This window comes from Grampus griseus, assembly GCF_964374135.1.
Source record: "Grampus griseus genome assembly, chromosome: 17".
Lineage (NCBI taxonomy): Eukaryota > Metazoa > Chordata > Mammalia > Artiodactyla > Delphinidae > Grampus > Grampus griseus.
Window position 1 is genome coordinate 50,944,721 of NC_139011.1, and position 23,008 is coordinate 50,967,728.

General features: G+C 33.4%; 1 protein-coding gene across 1 annotated transcript in view; it reads left to right on the forward strand.

Annotated features, from left to right (window-relative positions):
- Positions 1–18,009, forward strand: part of MMP16 (matrix metallopeptidase 16) — a gene marked incomplete at its 3' end in the record, with an annotated part of 349,251 nt that extends 331,242 nt beyond the window's left edge. Inside the window, exons 8-10 of the mRNA XM_082674860.1 lie at positions 1,979–2,129; positions 10,969–11,084; positions 17,675–18,009. Of these exons, the coding sequence (XP_082530986.1) occupies positions 1,979–2,129; positions 10,969–11,084; positions 17,675–18,009 (602 nt within the window). The remainder of the gene's footprint in view (positions 1–1,978; positions 2,130–10,968; positions 11,085–17,674) is intronic.
- Between the last annotated feature and the right edge of the window lie 4,999 nt (positions 18,010–23,008).

Genomic DNA, 23,008 nt, shown 5'->3' on the forward strand with positions numbered 1-23,008 from the left:
GCCTTTGCTAATTTAATTTCTTTGATGGCTTACCAGTGTACTCAAACTAAGATCCAAGCCCATCATATAGGTTTTCAGTGCTACTATCTTCTTGCTTATTACATTCCAAGGATCTTATTTCAACTTTAATCATATAAAACTCTGCTTTTCTTGGAGCACTCTTCCCAGTATTCTTTGCATAGGTATCACCTTCTTCTCTTTCTTTAAATTTGGCTTAAGTGTTACTTCTTCAGAGATGCTTTCCTGATCTCCTTATTTAAAGTAAGTTCCCCTTATGTTTTCTTTTTCTCAACCCCTGATGTGTTTCCTTTGTAGCATTCAATAGTTTTTCAATTACTATAATTACATTTTTGTGTTTTTGGTTTTCATCTGCTGAATTCACTTGAGTATGGGATGATCAGGGTAGTGATCAGTTCTGTCTTGTTCTCTTTAGTATCCTTGGTACCTAACATGATACTTGGGACACTGGAGGTACTCAACAAATGTTGTTTTAATTTAAAATGATAACAAATGGTAGTAGAAACTCTTGGGGTAAATAAGATTACCCTGGTTACAAACTAGAGACTCCTACCTAAATCTAGCCTGAAGATGTGTTTTTTTGGTTCATTTGTATTGTGTTGATTTAGGCTAGTAAGTGGTTTTAAATTTTTTTAAATTCCTTTAGGTATAACATGAATGCTACAGTTTATCATAGTCCTCAGCTACAGATAGTATTGAAATATTTTAACAATGAGGAAGGGCTTACATCTAGTAGAAAGGACACAGGATACTTTGTAAGATATTAAGATAATGTTTTACTTTGCCAGATATTAACCTCAAGAGGAGTTAGTTACTCAAGAAGTTGCTTGAGTATAGAAAGATCCAGGATGTGTCTCAATATTTGAATACCTCTGCCACTCCACTCCTGTCATCTCTAGACTGGCCCTTATAAATATTTGAGTTTGTGACACCACTCTGTCCCTGTACAATTTAAAATTAAAAGAGAAGAGGGCAGAGAACAGAGCCTTGGGAAATGTCAACATTCAAGGACTGAGTAAAATAAATGAATCTCAGAGAGAAGCAGCTAGAGAAGAAAGAGCAACAAAAACAAAATGGTTTTCTAGCAGCTCAGGGAGAAAAGTTCTTTAAGTGGGCAACTGTGTCAATAGATAAGGGTGGAAAATTGTAGGCATTGGTGACTCCAGGACAAAATGTTTCAGTAGACAATAGGTATTAAGTCAACTTTCAGTGGAGTGAGAAATGGTTGCAGACAACTTGAGAGTCATACCAAAGATGGGAGTGGTGTACATAGTCTGCCAGGGCTGTAGGGCATAAGGAAGTGTGTTGTCTGTAGATAATTTCAAAACAGTAATAAAGCTGACTGAAGTTCATCTTTTTTTTAGTATTGCTGTACTCTGGCAATTCTGAACAAGTTTAGGGTTAAAATTTTGCTACCTTCAGTCATCACTCTTAAAGAGAAGGATAGTGTAACAGCTAGAAGAGGGCATCATGTTAAAAGAGGATGACTTTATTAAACTAGATGGACTTGTGAATGTTTATATATTAAAAGAAAAAGATCAGTCCAGAAGAAGTGTTTTAACAGAGTAGAGGTTGTAATCAGTACAGCAATCTGAGGGCATATAGAATGCCCAACACACAGGAATGATTTAGCCTTGAATGAAAATAAGGCCTCTAATTCCTAGAGGAAGAATCCCTGACCCTTGATTCAAAACTGTTTCAATAGGGCAAGTTCTAGATCTTTTTTATTTCTTAAATTAACACACAAATTCTGATTACATTATTAAGTAAGTTTTCATTTTGTCCACTTTTGAAAATAACATTTATGTTTCAAAAATAATGTCAGTATTCCAGGTGTGACTGCTACTAATTTATTTCATGGATTTCATGTAAAATAATTTTAAATGCATTGTGTTAGTAGATATATTCTAATTTCTGACATTAAATTAGTGTATTCTGCATTTGCACTTATTTCATACAGGTAACAAATATTGGGTGTTCAAGGACACGACTCTTCAACCTGGTTACCCTCATGACTTGATTACTCTTGGAAGCGGAATTCCCCCTCATGGTATTGATTCAGCCATTTGGTGGGAGGACGTTGGGAAAACCTATTTCTTCAAGGGGGACAGGTCAGTACACACTTCACATGAGGAAAACAGTTAACTAATGTTTAGAGAAGTCAATATATCTAGTCTATAATAGGCATGTACATTTGAGGAAAGAACCTGTGTAGATATAAGCACAAGAATTAATAGAATTGCAACCATTTTTAAACATATTTTAAAATAATATTCAAGGTAAATCTTTCTCTAATATACCCAAGTAATGTGACTTTCTTATGAATGTATATATATATATAGTATATATTCTTTCTCTTCTGTATAATCTTAACATGCCTATAAAGCTGTATAGGTCGTGTATTTTATCCTTACAATGCATTTTCTTGTAATTTTACTTACTTTACTTAAAAAGTACTTTTAAGAGAGGCTTTTTTTTTGCTTTTATATTTAAAGTTAAATTTTTACACTTTTCACACAGTTAATTTTGAACATTTTTAAATACTTTCAGTTTAGTCATGAGTTCTATTTCTTAGGACACTATTTATTTAGGTACCAGCAGATAGGTGCAATGAGCTAACTAAACTATCACTGGACTAAACACTTTTAGCTTGAAGTATAATATCTCTTGCTATTTTCTGTCATTTCTTTTCCTTTTATGACATTACTAACAGGGTTTGTAAAACAAAGTGAACTATTAGTTTATGACATACAGTAGCCACTAAGCATACTAATTTCACCCCCTGCCTACTTTTTGACAGATATTACATATAAAATATAAGCTGAAGGCTATATTTTTATTATTTAAAATTAATATTAGGTTAAAAAGAAATAAAGATGAAAAATCAAATTTTACTTACACTATTACTAGTTGGGTCAAAATGTGACACTCATAAGTAACCTTCATTGTTAGGTAAAACTTAAATATGTTATTTTACAAGTAAATTTAAAGCACGCACATGCACAAATACACATAAAAACAACAGGTTTTAATGAGCAACAAGCTAGTATTGAGTTCGCCTTATAATCTTAACATAATGTAACCCTATAAAATGTCTCCAACTTCATGAGAAAAATAAGGATATAAACCTTGTTTATTTTATACTTTGTAATTTTTGATAGCAAGTGACTTAAAACTGAGCTTTATCTGTGAACAAAAGGATCCTATCATTTGCGTCCATGGATAAAAATGTATAATTTTATTCTGTTACAAGCTTTTTATACATTAAATTTGTATATATTTCTATGGCAAAATATTCATAGCTTTTAATTCACTATCATGAAACTAAGGTTTTGCTGAATGTTTCTTACTAAATCACAAAACAAAATGATTCATCAAACAAAAACTCTATTAATGTAGAAGATACTACTTATCATCACAAAAAAGTATATGACTCTCAGTAAGATATGTGTAGTTAGAGTATGAAAAGAGAAGAATGAAGAAATTGCCACAGCATGGTGACCCCTAATGAAAATAAATCTGTGGACTTATATTCTTTAAAATAACAACCCTCAGGTTGTTAGAGTTTAATTCCTCAGCTGGTTTTAATTGCTTGAATGTACTCTTTCAGGACTAGGTTCAATACAGTCCTGTATTGTCCCCACCCCACCCCCACTCCCAGAAAGGGGTAGAAACAAAAGGCTGAGAAGACACCCTGGAGAAATTAACTTCTACAAGACAAAACATGAAAGCTTAACTTTCATATAACAGCTTTAATGAGGGTTTCATAGATGACAATAAAAACTGCCATTTTATTATCAGTTAGCCATACTTTTAAAAATGTTTCCATTCTAAAAACTTAGCACTTCTTGAAAAAATTAAGTTTAGAAATTAAATGTGGGCTACCTCAAGTCAGTGAAATCAATGAAGGTTACATACCAAATTTATAATGGAATAAAGATATAGTAAGTGAGAAAAGGAGTTTTAGTAAATTTATTTCTGACTTGACAAGCTTCATGCAAAATATAACAAAATATATAGAAATAGTTTGATTTTTAAGTTCTGCTTAAATAACTGCTTTTATAGGTTTTAAAAATATTTAAAGCAGGATCCCAACTAATTTCCATGTGTGTGATCTTATATATGAGTTCATGAATCACAGATGTTTTATAAACAGATGACTTCATATTTGTATAATTGCTTAATTCCAAAGTCACACAATTTATTAATACATTCATTCTAGATTAAAAGTAGATGGAAAAGACATTAAATTATCTAACTCAAACATTAAAACAACAATTTGCTTATCACTTTTATATGAGAATTCAGTGAGTTTTTCTTCCTTATAGGCATTATATATTTACAATACTTATCAATTTTAACTTTATATATTTTTCCATGTATATTTTGAGTGAAAATATTGAAAACATTTATCTTTATTTATTTCTTCCTCTTATTTCATTGACATTTTTCTGTTTTAAGAAAATGTAAAACAGATTTCTATTTCTCTAAGGTTAAGATCAGAAAAGGATTTTAGAGACAACTTAGTCCTGGTGTAAAAAACTCAATTGCTTTAAGGGATCATGCAAATAATATATACAGTGCTGGGTATAGGAGTAATATATACGGCAGTAGGGAGTGATAGGTACTGTGATGAGCTGGAAAGTACAAATACTCTAGAAAAGCATTCAAAATCAGAATCATTTATATAATTTGCTAGACAAACAAAGCATAGCTTTAAATTATATTTGATTCAAGTGCTGCCATATGTCAGTCCTACATCATATTCACTTCCTACCAAAGTCTAGACTGCCTCAGTTACATTCCATAGGTATTCATCCTTCTGTACCTGACTGCCTGTGGTGACAGCATAAATATGAGACAGCCCATTACATTCTCAATAGCTCTAATTCCTTCTTGCATAAGATTTCTGTACTCATCTTGGCATATCTCTCACTCATTTAGTTAAAACATTTTTTGAGCACATACTATGTGACATGTACTAGGTAATGAAGATATAGTAGTAAAAATAAAACACACGTATTCTTCTCCCATGGTCCTTAGATTCTATTAGGGGAGATAGTTGTAAACAGAGAAGAAATAAATGACCCTGATACATTAACATTGAGAAACACTACAAGAAATATAATAGGTGATGATGTGATAGAGGCTTGTGGGTGGTAAAGAGTGGTTGGGAAATTAGTGTGGAGGTCAAGAAAGGCCTAAATTGTGAAGGGTACACTGATGCAAGGACTTTAGTGGGGAGAAATTTCAACCACACGAAGCTATTCAGAACAGTGTGTTGTAAGTACCTGAAATAGCAGTACAAAAGCAAAAATGTTAGAATATTCAAATCAGAAAAAAATATTGTGGCTACAGCATAGTGGATAAGTGGTCAAGGAGGTCACACAGGTAAGCAGGGACCAGATTACGAGGCCCTGTAGAACATGGCAAAGACTGGATTTTTTAATTTTAAGTACAATGGAAAACATTGGAGGGTTTTCAACAGGAAAGTGTATGTTCTGATATGTATTCAAAAACATCATTATGGCCTCCGTGTGAAGAATGGACTTCAAAAGTGGAAGCAAGGAGATTAATTGGTAGGCTGTTGAAGTAGTACAAGGGGACACAATGGTAGCAGTGGAGATGGAGCAAAGAGTACAGTTTACATTTTGTATGTAATCATAACAAGTTTTTCTTATGGCTTGGATTTTACGGGTGAGAAAAGCAAATCAAAGACAACATCTAGGTTTATTGCCTAAATAACTGAGTAGATGGTGCCATTTCTGAAGATGTAGCAAAGAAAGGAAGGAATACTGGGGGAAGGGGACTAAGAGTTTGAAATGTTCGTTTTCGGTTTGAGATACCTGCTTACACACCAATTAGAGAAATCAAGCAGGTAGTAACAGTTCACAAGGAAAGGTGGGTTGGAGGCACAGATCTGAGAGTAATTTCATATAAATTGTATTGAAAGTAAGGGCCGACATGAAATCTCATACGTATAAAGATAGCTAAAGAAGTGTAGATGAAATGATGGTTCTTTAAACAGATCTGTAAATTCAGATTAAAATGTCCAGTTTCACTGTTTCACATATAGCATGGAACTCAGTCCCTCAGACTCCTACTTGCCCTTTTCTTAATATACTATAATTTGATACTTGGATACATTTTGATCTTCATAGCATTTAGCTCTAAAATGCTATGTTCCTAAATCATCTCAGCATCTTCTCACAAATATACCCAAGACTCTCTTGTCATACTTCATTCTAGGCTGAACCGTTGAGGATTTTAAGACATTTTCAAAGAAAGAAGATAAAATTTAGATCTATTTTGGTTTGTTTTATTATTATTACTACTAATAGCCAAACAGAAAAATACATTTATTTCCTATAGCTTAAGGTGTGTGTTTATGAAGTAATTCCTTTTTGTGTTTTTAAAATTATCCAACAGAGTACAGATTGATATTTTCAATTCTGTTACATTTTTAATAAGGCTTCTGAAGAAAGAGATTTTGTATGATTATTTGGGCGTGAATAAAAGTGGCCCTGGGTTTTGTGATAACAGAGGCAAGTAATCTGACTCTAGAGTAAGAAAATGAGACAAAGTGGATGAAGAAATGACCGGATCATATGAAATCAACCTTGGAGCCACTTTCTGTTCAGTTTGAGTTCAGTATCCAGAAACATTAAAGTATGTCATTTCAGAATTTTCTATACCATTTATTTGTTCACACAGAAGGAATTTAAGAAATTGTTGTATACTATTACATGGACAACTGTTTTGTCTTATGGTTATGACTCATGATCAAATCTAAAAAGTGATGAATAAATCCCATTTCCATTCATAATTTATTTTAAAGGATTGATTTACAATGCTTTTCTCAAAGAATCAGCAATTTAAAGTCATAATTCTACTGCAGAGATTATTGATATATCAGAAGAAAAAAATATAAGCTTTATTTATAATAGCTACTATCATTTGCTGACCTTACTGCACAAAATTCCAAAATTTTTCCATTATAATATCTAAATCTTAAACCCCTCCAAGTGGTTTATTTACACAATGTTCCAGATGAATATGCTAATATACTTCTCAATGAACCTATAAGCCTATTTTTCAGGGAGAAAAATATCAGTGGGATGAGCTTTTTTGTTCATGTTGAAATATGTTCAAATATGTTAGAAATTAAAATGCAAACCTATATTTATGAATAAGCCTAGGCATTTTTATAAGACAGCTGGATATAATGTGTATATATAATAATATAATGGACTCAATAATATTATGATTGAATATAGTTAGATGATTCTAATCACATTGAAGTTTACTGGACATATATCAAAGCTGACACAGCAGGTAACCTGAGGGCCCAATCTTATGCTGAGTTTTTCAAAGATGGTGAAATGATCCCAAGTTATAGTTTTGCATTATCTACTAATAAAAGGAGGGGAAAATTTCTTTTATCCTGAAAAATTCATACCAGGATTATGCTCCTACTAGAGGGTACAATAAAATTCACATTCCATAAATATTTTCTTGAAATGTGATCTCAATAAATCTTATGTGTCTTGCCCATAAGTGCTCAAAAAAGTGTTGGTAGGCAAATGGATCTATAAGCAAATAGAGCAAGGGATGAAGGAAAATTATATTGACACAATGAACATTAAGAATTTGAGTGAGGACCCCAAGAGGGTAAGATGACAGGGGGATTAATGTAAGAGTGTTATGTCAAGGGAAACACTAGCAGAATTGTGGTAGAAAATTGTACTAAACTATGAATCAAAGACCATTAGTTTGAGTTTCAACTCTAACATTCAAGAAGAGCAAATGTGACTAAGACCTTACCTTTGAATAATATGATGCCCAATGCTTTATCACTGACTGAATTGCATGACCATATATACTATATCTATGTTAGGACCTCAGCATAAGTATGTTTTAATATGCAATATAAAAGATATTTGAGGGATTTTAGTGAAATAAGATTAAAATAATGTATGTATATAAATTTACTTTATAGCTACAAAGCACTACATGAAGAATAGGTATTGTTACATGAACAGGGTTATAACTACATCTTGGAGAACAAACCTGGTTTCTGAATATGTAGTAATCTTCCTTAAATCATATGTAGAGTGTGATCCCATTGTCCCTAGGATTTTAAATTATTCCTGGGTTAGCAAAATTTTAAAACTTTCTTTAAGTTATGGTTTATGCCATCTAAAAATGCCATTTATTGTAAGATACATCATAAATTAATCTATCATTGAGGGGAAAACTCTGCCCAGTATGCTTTGACATAGTATTGAGGTGTGAAATACCTATAATAGAGATGTGAAATGTGAAAAAATATGTATCTTAGAATCCGTGAAATAAGGTATTTGATGATTTCTCTGTGAGAACTTTTCTTTATGATCAATTTCAGGAACCAGTTAATATATATGACTATTGTAAATCCCATTGAAATATTTACTTGAGAGAAGAGATCTGGAGATTCTGAGTGCAATCTCAACCCCATTAACCATGCTATATTCATCGCAGCGTGTTCTGTGATACAGGAATATTCAAAAATAACTTAAAAGCAGATGTTTCCATGAAAGAAAATATACTTTAGCTTTGGTAGAACTTTTCACTCCCTACTTGTCTTCTTCAGAAAGATAGGCCTGGCTACCATTATTTCAGCTCAGTGCTTCTCCCTGAAGCTTTTCCTGATCTCTCTATCAAATCTGCCCTTATCTTCTATGTGATAAGAATCTATGACAAACACTGCTACAGTGTATTTTCCTGTCTGGATAAAATCTGCCTTGTGACTTATTATTGGGATACATCCTGAAACAATCTTTTTTTCTTTTCCATGTGAATACTGAAGATGGAAGAAGTGCTAATATTCCACATGTTACTTATCTGAGGTATCTGGGAATCTATAGCAAAACATTCTTTACGAGATCCCACAGCTCTGTAGATAAAGGATTCTCCATAGACCTGAAGCAAGAGAATATACAGAAAAGACTGGATATTTTTTCTCTTTTTCTGATTTAAGCTAAATGCCTAATCCCAAGATAATGCATTGTGTGTTACTTCACAAATCTCTTCGTGAAATGCTACCTTTAGCATATGTTAAGAGATGTTTAGTGGTGTGGGGGAGAAAATGTTGTCAAACATATTTGGTATGTGTAGAAGAAAGAATAGTGACTTTTGAAATGGAACAGAACTGGTTATGAGTCATTGTCCTCCAAGAATTCTCCTCTCTCAAATGGAGACAATGACAATTCTCTCATGAGTTTATAGTGAATAAACATTTGGTATAATGCATAGAGCATTATGCCTGCCCTAAAATAGGCAATATCACTGTGAACTCCCAATGGTTTCACCCCAGTTTTGTCAATCCTTTTGAACATTCAGACATAAAAATTTTGACTCTTAGAACATATAAGCAATAATGAGTGATCCAAAGTAGGGAGGTTCACAATTTTTTCCTTAGATGTCTAGTGGGTCTGTGAAAGTGGCCCAATGGCCACCTTGTGAAGGGATGAGAGCTCTGAGAGTTCTGACTCTTAGCAAGCTTTGCTTTTATCTGTTTATCCATCTATACACCAAGGACTCTAGTCAAGACTTGCCCTAAGGTCTACAGTCATATACCTAATTGCTTCATCAACAACTACTTTGTTGTTTAACAGGCATCTGATTTTAACACACTTAAAATCAAACTCACAATTCCTCAAACCTCCTTAACTTACCTTTCCATGCTTCCTTATCTCACTGAATGGCAACATTATTCTTCTGGTTGTTCAGGCCCCAAATTCTTGAGTTATGCTCAACTTTGTTCTCTCACATACTGCATTCAATCCATTAGTAAGCTTTTTGGGCTTTTTCTTCAAAATAATATCCCAATCCCTTGAATCATCATCAGTTCTCCAGTACACATTCTAGCCCAAGGATTACTGAAATGACATCCTAACTAGTATCTCTTCTTCTACTTTACCTCCTTCAATCTGTTGAACTCATAGCAGCAGTGCGTTCCTTTCAAAAATAAGCCATATCTTGAAGGTCCTCTGCTCAAAATCTTCATTGGCTTCACATCTCTCTTAGAGGAAAACAAAAGGTTTTGCCATAGTTTAAGGGTCTATCTAATCACAGGTGCTGGTTCCCACTCTGACCTTGTCTCCCTTTTGCTAACTCTGTTCTAGTCACTCTAGCCTCACTGTGGATGCTCAAGTGCTCCAGGCTTATGCCTGCCACAGAAACTTTTGATAACTAGTTACTTTACCTGGAATGTTATGCTCCCCAAAACTACAGAATGTTGCTTCTCACTTCTTTCTGCTCTGTGCTTAAACAACGGCTTATCAAAGACCTTGCTATCCAGTATTTTTTCCTGCTTTGTTTTCTTAATAGATCTTACCACCTCCTATGATAGTATGCACTTATTGACATTTTTGTTTTTTGCCTGTAATCTCTACATATCCTAAAATATAAGATTGATAAGAGCTGGGGCATGTCTGTTTTGTCCAAGGTTGTATCACTGGCACCTACAGTAATGCTAGAAACACAGTAGGTACTCAATAAATATTTGTTAAATAAATGAATGGGTAAATGGATCAAGATTATGCTTATTTCAAATGATGTATTCTGGTGCTTAAGTAAGATTTTTAAAAATCATGAAAACCTCTGATTTCTACATAGGTTGGTGATACCCTTTTGAATTGTAACTATGCTTAGCTAGAGTTTTAAAATTAATTTTTAGCAGACTGAATAAATATAAAATAAAATATCCACTTTTAGCATATTCTAAAAAGGAAACAGAATAAATTGTGTACACTGTCTTTGCATGATTTAAATCAGTTCTTTAAATCACTAACAAGTACATAGGTAGCATGCAGCAAGGATTTAATGAATGCTAGCTAGCTGTTATTGTTTGTATACATAATTGTCTTTTCTATGCGTGTGTTGTTGTTGTTTATTTATCCTTTTCAGGTATTGGAGATATAGTGAAGAAATGAAAACCATGGATCCTGGCTATCCCAAACCAATCACAGTCTGGAAAGGTATCCCCGAATCTCCTCAGGGAGCCTTTGTGCACAAAGAAAATGGTATGCAACATGTGCATTATATATTTCATGAGCTTACTAAGTATTTGAATAATCTATCCTACTTGTTCACTATGCTAAATGATTAGAAAGTAACATACTAGGGCTATCTCATATTACATTTATATAAAATTTCCTTCATAGATTTATATTTAATATTATGCTCAAGATGTTTTTTTAACCTCAACCTATTTTAGTTTATAAGAAAAAAAAAGTAATTTTTAAAAATGAAGAGTGTTAATTCCTTTGAAGTAACCTCACCTATTTTCTACTAAAGTTCATGTAAAGATAATAATAACAGACGTATGTGGGACAGGAGCTGGTCACAAAGAAGATATGTTATAAATGTGGGCTGAGGATTGTACAGCATGTTGAGGATTATAATTTTTCATGTGTACCTTTGGCTTATAGTGTCAGCAAACAAGAAAGATCCCAGCTCAATACAGTAAGGCTAGAGTAGATGTATGATTGATTAATAACAGAAACATATCACAGAGCTGACTTGTTCTCCATCTCAGGATTCGGGATTCAGCCAGATCCTAAGGGAAGTTAGCCAAGCAATGGGTAATCAATACTTCTGTATCTGTTGGTAAAGTTTGAACATTTCTCTCCACATTCAGGGATTAGTAAATAGAAATAAACCATAATAATAATAATTCAAAATAAAATTTATACACAATATTCCAGAACAAAGGAAAGTGACATCAAACTGAAATACAGAGAAAAAGAAAATACTCTCTCAGATGATTTATAATAAGAATGAGAAGAAAATAATACATTATGTGGGTCCTAAATAGCATGAAAAATCTATAACATATATGCAACAAGAACAAAATAAACATCACTTGCAAGAGGAAAATTAAATGCATCTTGGAGAGGAATATTGAAAAAAAATAATGAAGAAACAGGGGAAAATGAAAAATTGACACCACCCACTGAAAACAATGGCTGATCATCAGCAAATTGCCAGAGTTTAAGAAAGCTTTACACTGAGTACAAGCTTGAAGGAACTGACACCCAGGATGATAGCAATCAGAAAAATAAAACGCAAACTGTGTTTTGACCATTGTTTTGACCATTGTTATATGTAATTTATACTACATTCTGTGTAAGGATATCCCACAAGTAAAACACTGTATGCTAAGTCAAAAAGAACCTTGAAGCCCTGATTATAGCACTTACTGGAATTATAGTTTTTTGTGTATTCTATTGGTTCAGAGAATTAAAGGACCAAGTTAATATATAGCCTGTATGTGACAAAAGCAGAAATCCACAGGAGAGGACAGATTGAGATGAAACATATCTGTCTGAGATAAAAAGGAAATCAATAAGAAAATAAAGTTACAATGCAGTCAAATTGGAGGCAGTAAAACCATATCAATATATGGCAAAAAACTCCACAAACTATGAAGATGCAGAAGACAAAGAAGTGAAAAAACATGAAAGATAATCACATGGAAAGCAGAAAACTGAGATGATCCCCTAAAATTAGAGCTGTCACTAAGAATCTAAGGGGGAGAGGAGATTTCTTGAGGTTAGATTAAAGGGGGTTGTTTCAGTCCAGATAAAACCAGCTCTAGCTTACCTTTACAGAAGTTCTACCACTGCTCTAGACTGCCCTCAATAAAAGTTATCACACACTATACAAAAATATATGCAAAGAAAATTAAGCCACGACCTTACCAGTGATTAAGTATAGCAAGTTTGATAAAATTTTTTTCAATTTCTTTCCTTTATTAATATTCTAAAATGAATATAACTTTTATAATAAAAATAACTTTTAAAATAAGTAATAATTATTTCAAAAGATTGAAAAAGTACACATAACCTTAATTCCTTAGCATATTAACTGGTTTTTTTTTTTCCCTGTTTCTATTTGTAAGTCCATTAAAATTTGAGATTTGATTCAGGTTCTCTGGAAATAAATCATAATTATATAAAGATAACAAAAAAATCTTCTGGCTGCATCTTGCCCCATGATTTTTCATATTCTTGTCCATCTGAAAATAATATTTGTTTAGTATAAATGGTTTCCTTACATTCAGAATTTAATATTTTATTTTCACATGGCAAAGAATAACTTTGTAAAATACTGGCAAAAAACAAAGAATGTTGGAAAAACCAGTGCTTACAAATGACAAAAAAATACAGATGAAACTTCAACACATCTATGTCTTCTGTACCTTACCTGGTCCAGCCCTTTCTTTGATATCCTTCAACATTGAGCTCACTTTTGATCTTTCAGGAATCCTTGAATATCCTTTTTGGTACACCATCCCTTGCCCTCAAAATCTCATATTACAACAATCCATTTATATGCCTGTTTGTTATCCCCTCTAGTGTAAACTCTCAAATGCAGGTACGTAGTAACCATTCAATAAACATTAGTTGTTGAAATTAATTTTATCCCTTCCATTACTCTAGACCTTCACTCCCTGCATTGAAGGAGATCTCCTATTTGTTTGAAACCCTTGTTCTGTAGGGTAGTGATATTAATCAATCTGGAACGTCTTAGTCTAGATAGTCTACCAATAGCAAATTCTCTACTTTTAGTTCTCTATTCAAATCTCATGCTTGTGTTTTTTACCTTGAATTCAAATTTTACACAACTTCTTCCCTTATGTTTTTTATAGAAGATCAAGTTCAACTTATTGAGTAAACACACTTATATTTATATAAATATAAATAAATTTATATACTCAAAGTAATTCCCTATAAGGATAAGTCCATGCATATGATACTTGATGGTCATAAAATCAGAGATGATAAAGCAATGAAATGTTTTCTCTAATTCTTCACCCTTCCACCAAGGTAGGAATTTCTTCCTAGGGATCTTCTCCTTATGGTAGTTTTCAAAAAAAAAAGAATCCCAGAAGCTTAAAATTGAGCTATAGATTTTTGAAGGATGTTTTCATATTAAGGTGGAATATGCCTTCCTATAATACCTATTGATATTAATTCTGCCACCTTGGCCAATGAAATGTGAATATGTGGTGCAATTTACTGACTTCCCACCATCTATCAGTTGTGCTACATAAATTTGTTATCTAATTTAATTGTCCAACACAAATACCTCTTTACCTCACTTATAATTATTTATGAATGAGGAAAACAGCATCAGCTAGTTTAATTAACTTACTCATGATCATGAAAGTGGTGATATTATATGTCTACGGTTTGAAACTAGACCATTCTAGCCTCACTGAATTTCTCTAATGCACTCTCTCCAAAGAGGAAAAATTAAAACATCTTTTCCTACATTATACCATTAAGGTAATTGACAATCTGTCATGTCAGGCCAGATTTTTCATTTTGTCATATTAGATATACCTTAGGGTTTCTCAGAATATAGCTTCTAATCCATCATCATCCCAGTTTTCACCTGTAACCATCTTAATTTAACAATTTTCTTATTTTCTTCTTTATTTTTAGCCCCTGAAAATAGCTACAATAATCCAAATGATATTTAACTTATGTCATATATATATATATATATATGAATTATTTCTTCTTGCTTTTGACAGTGTTTTAAACAATGGCATGAGTTTTTAACTTATACTAAAATTGTAGTAAATAATCACTGCATTTACCCACCTTCAAATCTCTAAGTTACTTGCTGTCAAGCCCTGCCTCCTAGGTATTCTATATTCTCTCCTTAGAAAATGCAATTTTAAGGTTAATACAAGATTCTGCTTTAACACTGCTGCATTTTATTTTACTGATTATAGCTCCACTTTTAGCCTGTTAAACTAGTTTTACTCTTGATTCTGTTGGTGTATTAATTCTCTACCCCGACCCTCACTCTCTGTTAAAATCTACACGTGGGATTCAAACAAATATTATCACAAGACCCAGGTTATTCATTCACATTTGTTAAACATTAATTAACTTTTACTAATAAATATACAATAGTAGAAAACAGAGAACACACAGGCACTGCCATGCAGGATCTTCTATGAAGTTATAACAAGGCAGCTATGGTAGACAATTTCTCCTTACATTTTAGGACTAAGCAATAGAACAGTCACCAGTGAAAACCAATCAAATACAAGGAAAAAAAAGTCATCATATAATTCATTACAGCCTAACTGACTTCTACCTCAGAATTTCTCAAAAATGATACTTCAGGTGAGTTCATCTGAAGTTTCTACTCTTAGTAAGCATAACATCTACAAGATTATAACATCAAAGTTACTCACAAAAGAAAAAAAATGAGTATATAAACATTTCTTCAACCCACTAATATTTCATAAATGGTTAAAAAATTATTGAATGAGATGAATTTTTCAGGATCAATGTTTGACAGATTTCTATTACCAAGATTTTAGGCTACTTCTTTTCAATTACTTTTATTCTCTTAACTCCTGCTGACTAGACTTCTTACCTCTAACAAGTGTATTCAGCCAACTATAATTCTACTGTATATGGAGTGTGTTAGTATAGAACTTGGCCTGCAGACATGATAAATATGAAAATGGAAACTTCTGAATTTTTATGTGATACCCAGTAGTTTCTTAGTAATTAGCTTTGACTAAACATTAAAGATGAGGACATTTCCAGCTGTTGGTTTCCAGTTTACAAATATAAGAAGTACATTCACCTGTCTGGAAGGTCTGTTTCATTCTAGATCAATGCCATTATTCAACTATAATCATCTAATGCACTTTATTTGGCAGGCCCTCGACGTTTGTTTATCCAAGCTTGTTGGGTAATTACGTTGGAGTTCATTAGCGTGATCAAATACCAACTTCCTGCATGCAGAAAAATTTGAATCTACATACATCTGTTTTCACTTGGCAAGTTGTTCTGATTGAAAAACTGCCCTTCAAAACTAAAAGCAATAGCTGATTTTCATGGCATTGAACAGAATGATTTCTAGAATGAAGTGACCTGAAGTGATGGTCTATCCTAGCTGAAAGTTTTTGAGAGATGTCAGAGTTTTTTGTTGTTATTGATTTAGGAGTGCTGTCTGTCACCACCTGTGATGTTGAACCAAGGAGTATTTGTGAAAAGACAAAAATCTCTAAAGGACCTGGCCTTAGAAAAATCATTAAGATTCAGGCTCTAAAGCTAGACCAAGATTTAAATCCTTTTTTCAACATGACTAGGGCATATCATTTTATCTGAGCTTCAGTATCTTTGCCTGAAAAGTATAGGTAGCTAATTCTACCTGACAGAGTGTTTATGAGGATTAAAAGATGTCATTTACTAAGTTGTTTTTTTTTTTGCGGTACGCGGGCCTCTCCCGTTGCAGAGCACAGGCTCCTGCATCGGCAGGTGGACTGTCAACCACTGCGCCACCAGGGAAGCCCCATTTACTAAGTTTTTAACACAGTGATTCTTCCATAATAAGTACTCAATAATGAAGGGGAAAAACCCTCATTTATGATTATTAACTCAAAAATAGGCATACTATTCAAAATTAGACATCTCCCAAAATATAGTTTTTAAGTAATTATAACATTAAAACATTTCTTATTTTCTTGAATTTTATCTCAAAGTCACAAAGAAACTTGACATGAAAGAGATATGGACAGAAAGAAAAACCTGGGCTTGCTCCCAGGAAAAAAAAAACAAAAGTTAAGAGAATAGTTCTAAGAAAAACACATATTTATAGTTTAATTGTCACAAGTTTACAAATCTATTATCTGCATCCATAATGTTTTGGAACATAAATCATATGTGTTGCTAAGTTACTTGAGCCTTCTACATACTACCTCCTCCCCCATGAAATATATGTTAGTTGGAAGTATTAAAGATAGAATTATAGATTTATTTATACTCTATTCATCCTTTACTCTAAAAGGATTAACAATAGCTTTAGAATTTCTGTAAAATGTAGCTAGGTGATAAAAATTTAACATAAGCTAAGTAAATAAGAAAGTTAAAAAATGAGGATAAAAGAAGAGACAAAATGGGCATGACCTAGAGCTGAAAAAGGTTACTGCACAAAATACAATAAATACGTATTTATTAAAATTCTTAGCATACAAAGGAAATCACCTTTAGTTTCGTGATTTATGATTTCTTGTGATTTCTTTTCCAAATGACAAAAACAAACTTGTTCCTTAGGAGGAGTACAACTATTCCTGATGCTAAGATGATTAGAAATTTCCTTTGAGGTGTTTCATGGAGACGCCTCCTTATGATATATTGCGCAATGTCCTCAATAGCTGCATGAGGGCAAACAGGGCTTCTGTTTATAAGGCTGTTTCGGCATCTTTCAATACAGGTTGATACTCTCACACTAATGTGTAATTCTGTACCAGCAATCCTATAAGCGAGCAACAGTATGAAGTTCTCTTTGCAGTGTAGACTAAGAGTAGATGTATAAAGCATGGTCTTTCAACAACTCTGTGCAAATATTATTTCTCTCTTTCAGCTGAGCTTTCCCTAGGCATTTGAGGGCGCAGTTTCTGGAGGACAAGTGCCAGATCCATTTCAATAGACAGCTGATCTGGGAATAGTGTTTTCCTACAAAAATTGAGTGGCTTTAACATACATCTTTTAAGTATCCTATTTAATTAAATTTCTATACATATACACTTTTACAAATAAGTGGTTCCTGTGTGTGTGTGTTTTCCCCCCACCAGGCTTTACGTATTTCTACAAAGGAAAGGAGTATTGGAAATTCAACAACCAGATACTCAAGGTAGAACCTGGATATCCCAGATCCATCCTCAAGGATTTTATGGGCTGTGACGGACCAACAGACAGAGATAAAGAAGGACACAGCCCACCAGATGATGTAGACATTGTCATCAAACTGGACAACACAGCCAGCACTGTGAAAGCCATAGCTATTGTCATTCCCTGCATCTTGGCCTTATGCCTCCTTGTATTGGTTTACACTGTGTTCCAGTTCAAGAGGAAAGGAACACCGCGCCACATACTGTACTGTAAACGCTCTATGCAAGAGTGGGTGTGATGTAGGGATTTTTCCTTTCTTTCTTTTCTAGGAGTTTGTGATAACTTGAGATTCAAGACAAGAGCTGTTATGCTGTTTCCTAGCTAGGAGCAGGCTTGTGGCAGCCTGATTTGGGGCTGACCTTTCAAACCCAGAGGGTTGCTGGTCCTGCACATGAATGGAAACGCACTCATGGGGAAGCTTCCATGATGCACAGTACCTGCCGTTCTTCAGTCCTTTGTCTTTTTTTGTCATTCAGTTCTAGGCCTTTCCTCTGCACGCTCAATGCCCAGTAAATTTTCAGGATTACCTAAAGAGGAAAAAGAAGAAAGATTCTTCTTAAAGGTTTCTAATATGTTTTTTTCTGATGTCTGAGCCCATTTCTGGGGGAAAAAAGCAAAATGGAAAACCCACAAATTTTTGCTTTACAGCAAGGAAAAAGAAAAGGTTAAACAAAATACCCACAATTGAACGTTCAGGAAAGTGTGAAGACCCAAAACAGCTTTGTCTCCAAAGAAGATAGTTCTCTGACTGCTATGGACAGTCTCCTATGCTTCGTTTTTGTCAGGTGGGAGACCTGGAATACACATGCAGGACTTTAGACTGTTGGGACAGCCATTTTCCAACAAACAAGGGGCCAAAATATCTGCAATATTGTAACAGCCTTAATACTACATCCATTTTTCATTTTATACAGCTGTTCTCAGCTATGTTCTCAATGTTTCATCACATTTATATTCACAGCTATATTCAAATGGGACATTTTAATTGTTTTGAAGTGTTTCTAAACCCCTTCCTGCCACCTTACCCCTACATCATTGTGATAATCTCCCCAAGTTGTATTAGGCCACTGCCCCAGGCCTTCCATGGGTCTGTCAGGAATATTCATTATAAGTGGAGCAAAAAGCAGTATGTCTTTAAAGTGGTTTAAAGTGACAGTTATTTTATAAGGATATGTGACACTAGTAATACATTGGTGTAACCCTTTGAGAACTATCAAATCAGCTTTCAGAGTCTTATGATCTGGTAAATTATTGAACTGGGCAATGGTAAAAACAGGCACAGGTTTAAGAAGTTCAGGTTTTTAAAACATATATCCTATAACCCCATGTAATTTTTAGTTGATTCACACTACTACGTAAATGCATTTATAACAAACAGAAATGATGTTACTTGCCAAAAATTTTCTGGCAAATAAAAAGGTATTTTATTAAATATCTTGTAAGAGTGAAATTTTATTTGAACAACTGATTATAACAGCCTGTCTTTTTTGTTGTTGTTGTTAGGCACAACACACAACACAATTTCTGTTTTAAAATCCATTGCATGAAAACTCAATTTGCCGTGGAAGACGCCGCTAGCATTGCCATCTAAAGAATGAATTAAAATGATGACTCTGAGATTGCATGAATATCCTCCAGTGTATTAGCTATCTATCGCATGTCAACCATAGTTCTCAAAGGGTTAGTGTGGCTTCTGGCATTTAGCCGTCCATTTGATAGCTGACAGAGCCAAGAGACCACCAAAGCATTTCATTGTTGAGTGTAATTTGTCCTAACAGCAGTATTGTCATTTTCAGGTGACCTGCAGAGCAGGTTTGTATCAATATTTTTTTCCTAGAGAAAAGTCAGCAACTGACAGACCTCTTAATTGATTTTTAGGCGCTGCTTCTTGCAGTGAAAGGCTTTACAGCCACTGGGCTGTGAACTTATTAGAGATGGTCAGAACGAATGCACCCCATGAGTCAGACATTGGCTTTGTGTGAAAGCCAGCTTTTGAGGGGATTAGCTTTTGAAACAATGAACAGCTTGCCTTGAAGTTGATTATTGATCTGTTGACTGTCATTAACAAAAACTTAAACATTGTCTTCTGTGAAAATTTTCCTTGAAGAGTCCTGTTCTATGTCTTTGCCCTTTGACCTTTAACTTGCAAACTGGCACAAACAGAGGAAGTCTTGTGTTGCTTCTCCATTGGAGTGTTAATTGTTCTCTAAAAACCTAGTAAGCATGAGCTGTTTCCTTAGAGTGGAGAGAGGAGTGTTGATGGTGGATCTGCAGATGGACACTTTGCTCTTTACATGCACACTTTAAAAATGCCGTATAGGTAGAAGTGACTTTTAATTTTCCTTTAATATAATTTCAAGTCTAAATTCATTTTAGTACAAATATAGAACTATGGAGAGAAAAAAAACTCAAAATACTTGAAAGGCCAGTGTGGCTTTTATATAAAGCAGGAATTTTATACTAGTGAAAATTTCTTACTCATTTGCTAATAATACACATTTCCAGATGATTTTAATGAGTGTAGGTATACATTCTTATTTGGAAATGGTTGGTTTGGCTGCCTTGAATTTGTATTTATACTCAACATAGCATGAAAATTAGAATGCCTCTCAGTTAAACTACATGTTTATGTTTTGGTTGGGGAAAATATTTTGTAATCATGGAGGGCATGTTGCAAATCCTTGCAGATTGTTATTTCTTACAACCTGAACATAAAGTAAGGCTAAGAAAAAAGGATAGTTAAAAAAAGTAATGGCTAATGGCTTTACAGCAAAACATTATGCAATGCAGACTGTATTTTGACAAGATGTTGGAGATTATGTGTGTGAAGGCCAAGAAAGCAAGGGGAGAGGACAAGAATTAGCCCTGTAGCTTTATTTCAGTGCTTCCATTCTAGACAATGCTGGTATTATAAAGAGTCGCTTCTACTGAGCATGGAGCGAGAACTATATACATAAGCTCATTTATACAATGTTTGCCTGTGGGAGGGTTTAATCTTTTTAGGGCCTGATGCCAAGAAAAAAAAAAAAAAGACTGGAAATTGTATTTTGCTGAAGATTGAAATGAGTAACCGTGTCATTTGGGGACATATGTAAATCATTGAGGAATTCCATCAACCTGCACCGAAAATTGATTTTTTTTTTCCTCTAAAATGAGAAAGAAACTAAAGAAGCAATCTTTTGCCTCTTTACTCATTTGTCACAATATCCTGATTCATCAGAAGACTATAAATATATAAGGGCTAGAAAATAACGATAGCATTAAGAAGGGAAAGACTCTGTCATTATGCTTGAATTCTGGAAATGTCATAGATAAGTGTTGGGCCATATTTTCCTCAATATGAGATGAGATTTATGTGATAAGAAAAGGCATATATGGTTTCTCTGTTTATTAGAACATTTAAATTTTCAGGTTGTGAGACTACAAGAGATAAGAAAATATTAAGTACAGCATAATCACAAACATTGGGATTCTATTTGCCTATTTTATGCCAGGCACTTTGTATGGTTACTACTTCTCTTCCACTTGGGGTTTGGGGAAAAAATGTCAATCCTAATGGAATAGTGAAAGGGAGAGTGACTAATTGGTCTAGCACATAAGAATAGTGATTCAAGAACAAGGTGAATAATAAATAAAACAATATAATGTACAAGTTCAGTATCAATAGAGATAAACAACATATCAAATATTTTTCAACATTCTATCACTGATAGCATGGAAAGTTCAGACCTAGGGTTTCCTAAATTGAAATGAAAACATATTCACAATGACAAAAAATAATTCACCTTCTGTTTCATTATTTCTCATTACTTTAATATAAATATAAATGTAAACAAGGTAATGTTTCTTACATAAATTAACTATATTATAATTTTAGCCAAATATTATTTTTCTATATATTATTAACTGGACTGAATGAAGTATTAAACAGCCAATCAGTCTGTGTTCTCTACAAAGCAGTTAAATCACATCAGATCTGTGGAAGAGGTTGTGAATTTAACTACTGACCTGTTTCAGAACAAAGTGTCTTCTGACATGGCATCAGAACAGGTGAATACAGATGCTCTTTACAATCGCAAAGGTAATGTGCATAAATTAGAGAACATTATATGATACTAGCAAAGACAACTTCTGTTATAAATCAGAGGGCAAGACTTTTCTGAATCAGATGTAATAAATTACTAAGTAATAATTTACAAAAAATAATTACTGAGTAATAAAGGATAGAGACTGATTTACTGAAACAAGCAAGTGTTACTTTTACTATTCAGATTGCTTGTAATCTTTTTCTATTGACATATAATTTGTGTGTTTCATATACTAGATACTTGTTTTTATTCACTTTCTGTGGGTGATTTAAAAAACACAATGTGGTGGATGAGGACATTGCCCAACTTCACTGGTATTTCCAATACATGGATGATGTGTATATATGGGATCCTAGGGAAACTAATATAATACTTTCCACTTCTACATATTATGCTGTTATCTCTAGTATGCTACAAATACACACTCACACTTTGTGGATCTTATAGTAGAATAAGCAATGTGGCCATATTGACTAAATTCAGTGTGCTACCGGAAAAGGAATGGATGTTATAATCAAATAGACTGAGTTAACACAAAATTCATTAAAATAATCCTTTTCTTTTTAAGTTTTGGAATTATTTCCAAAAACTAATAAAGGCAGTAGCTTACTGATAGTATTGAGTCTGTGAGACTGTAACATATACTGAAACAACCTCATGGCTGGTGGTGAAATCTTTTTCAGCAAACACAGCACAGAGTTGATTGAATTTTTGATTCTCTCAAGAACACGTTCCAAAATATCAGATGTTAAACAGAACATGCCATCTAAACCAAAAATGTTAAATTCAGATAAGCCATTATAAGTAGTCATGAGTACAATCTTATGATATCACAAGGTTTCATGACAATAATACTAGAAAATCTAACCATTTCATTGTATCTCATGCACCTTCCTGATTGATTTATTGTGATCACAGTTTATAACTGCCAGAACATATGTATCTATGTTACAGAGTCTATGTTGCCTAGTAGGGAACCATAGTTACATCAGAGAAGTTATATTTAAAAAATTAGAACTTCCTAAATATCAGAAAAACTTCATAATAAAGAATGCAGCAACCAGGCATAGCACCACATGATAAATATGAATTCTAAATGTTAAATTTATCATATATTATGAAAATTAAAGAAGAGGAAATATGAGTCTT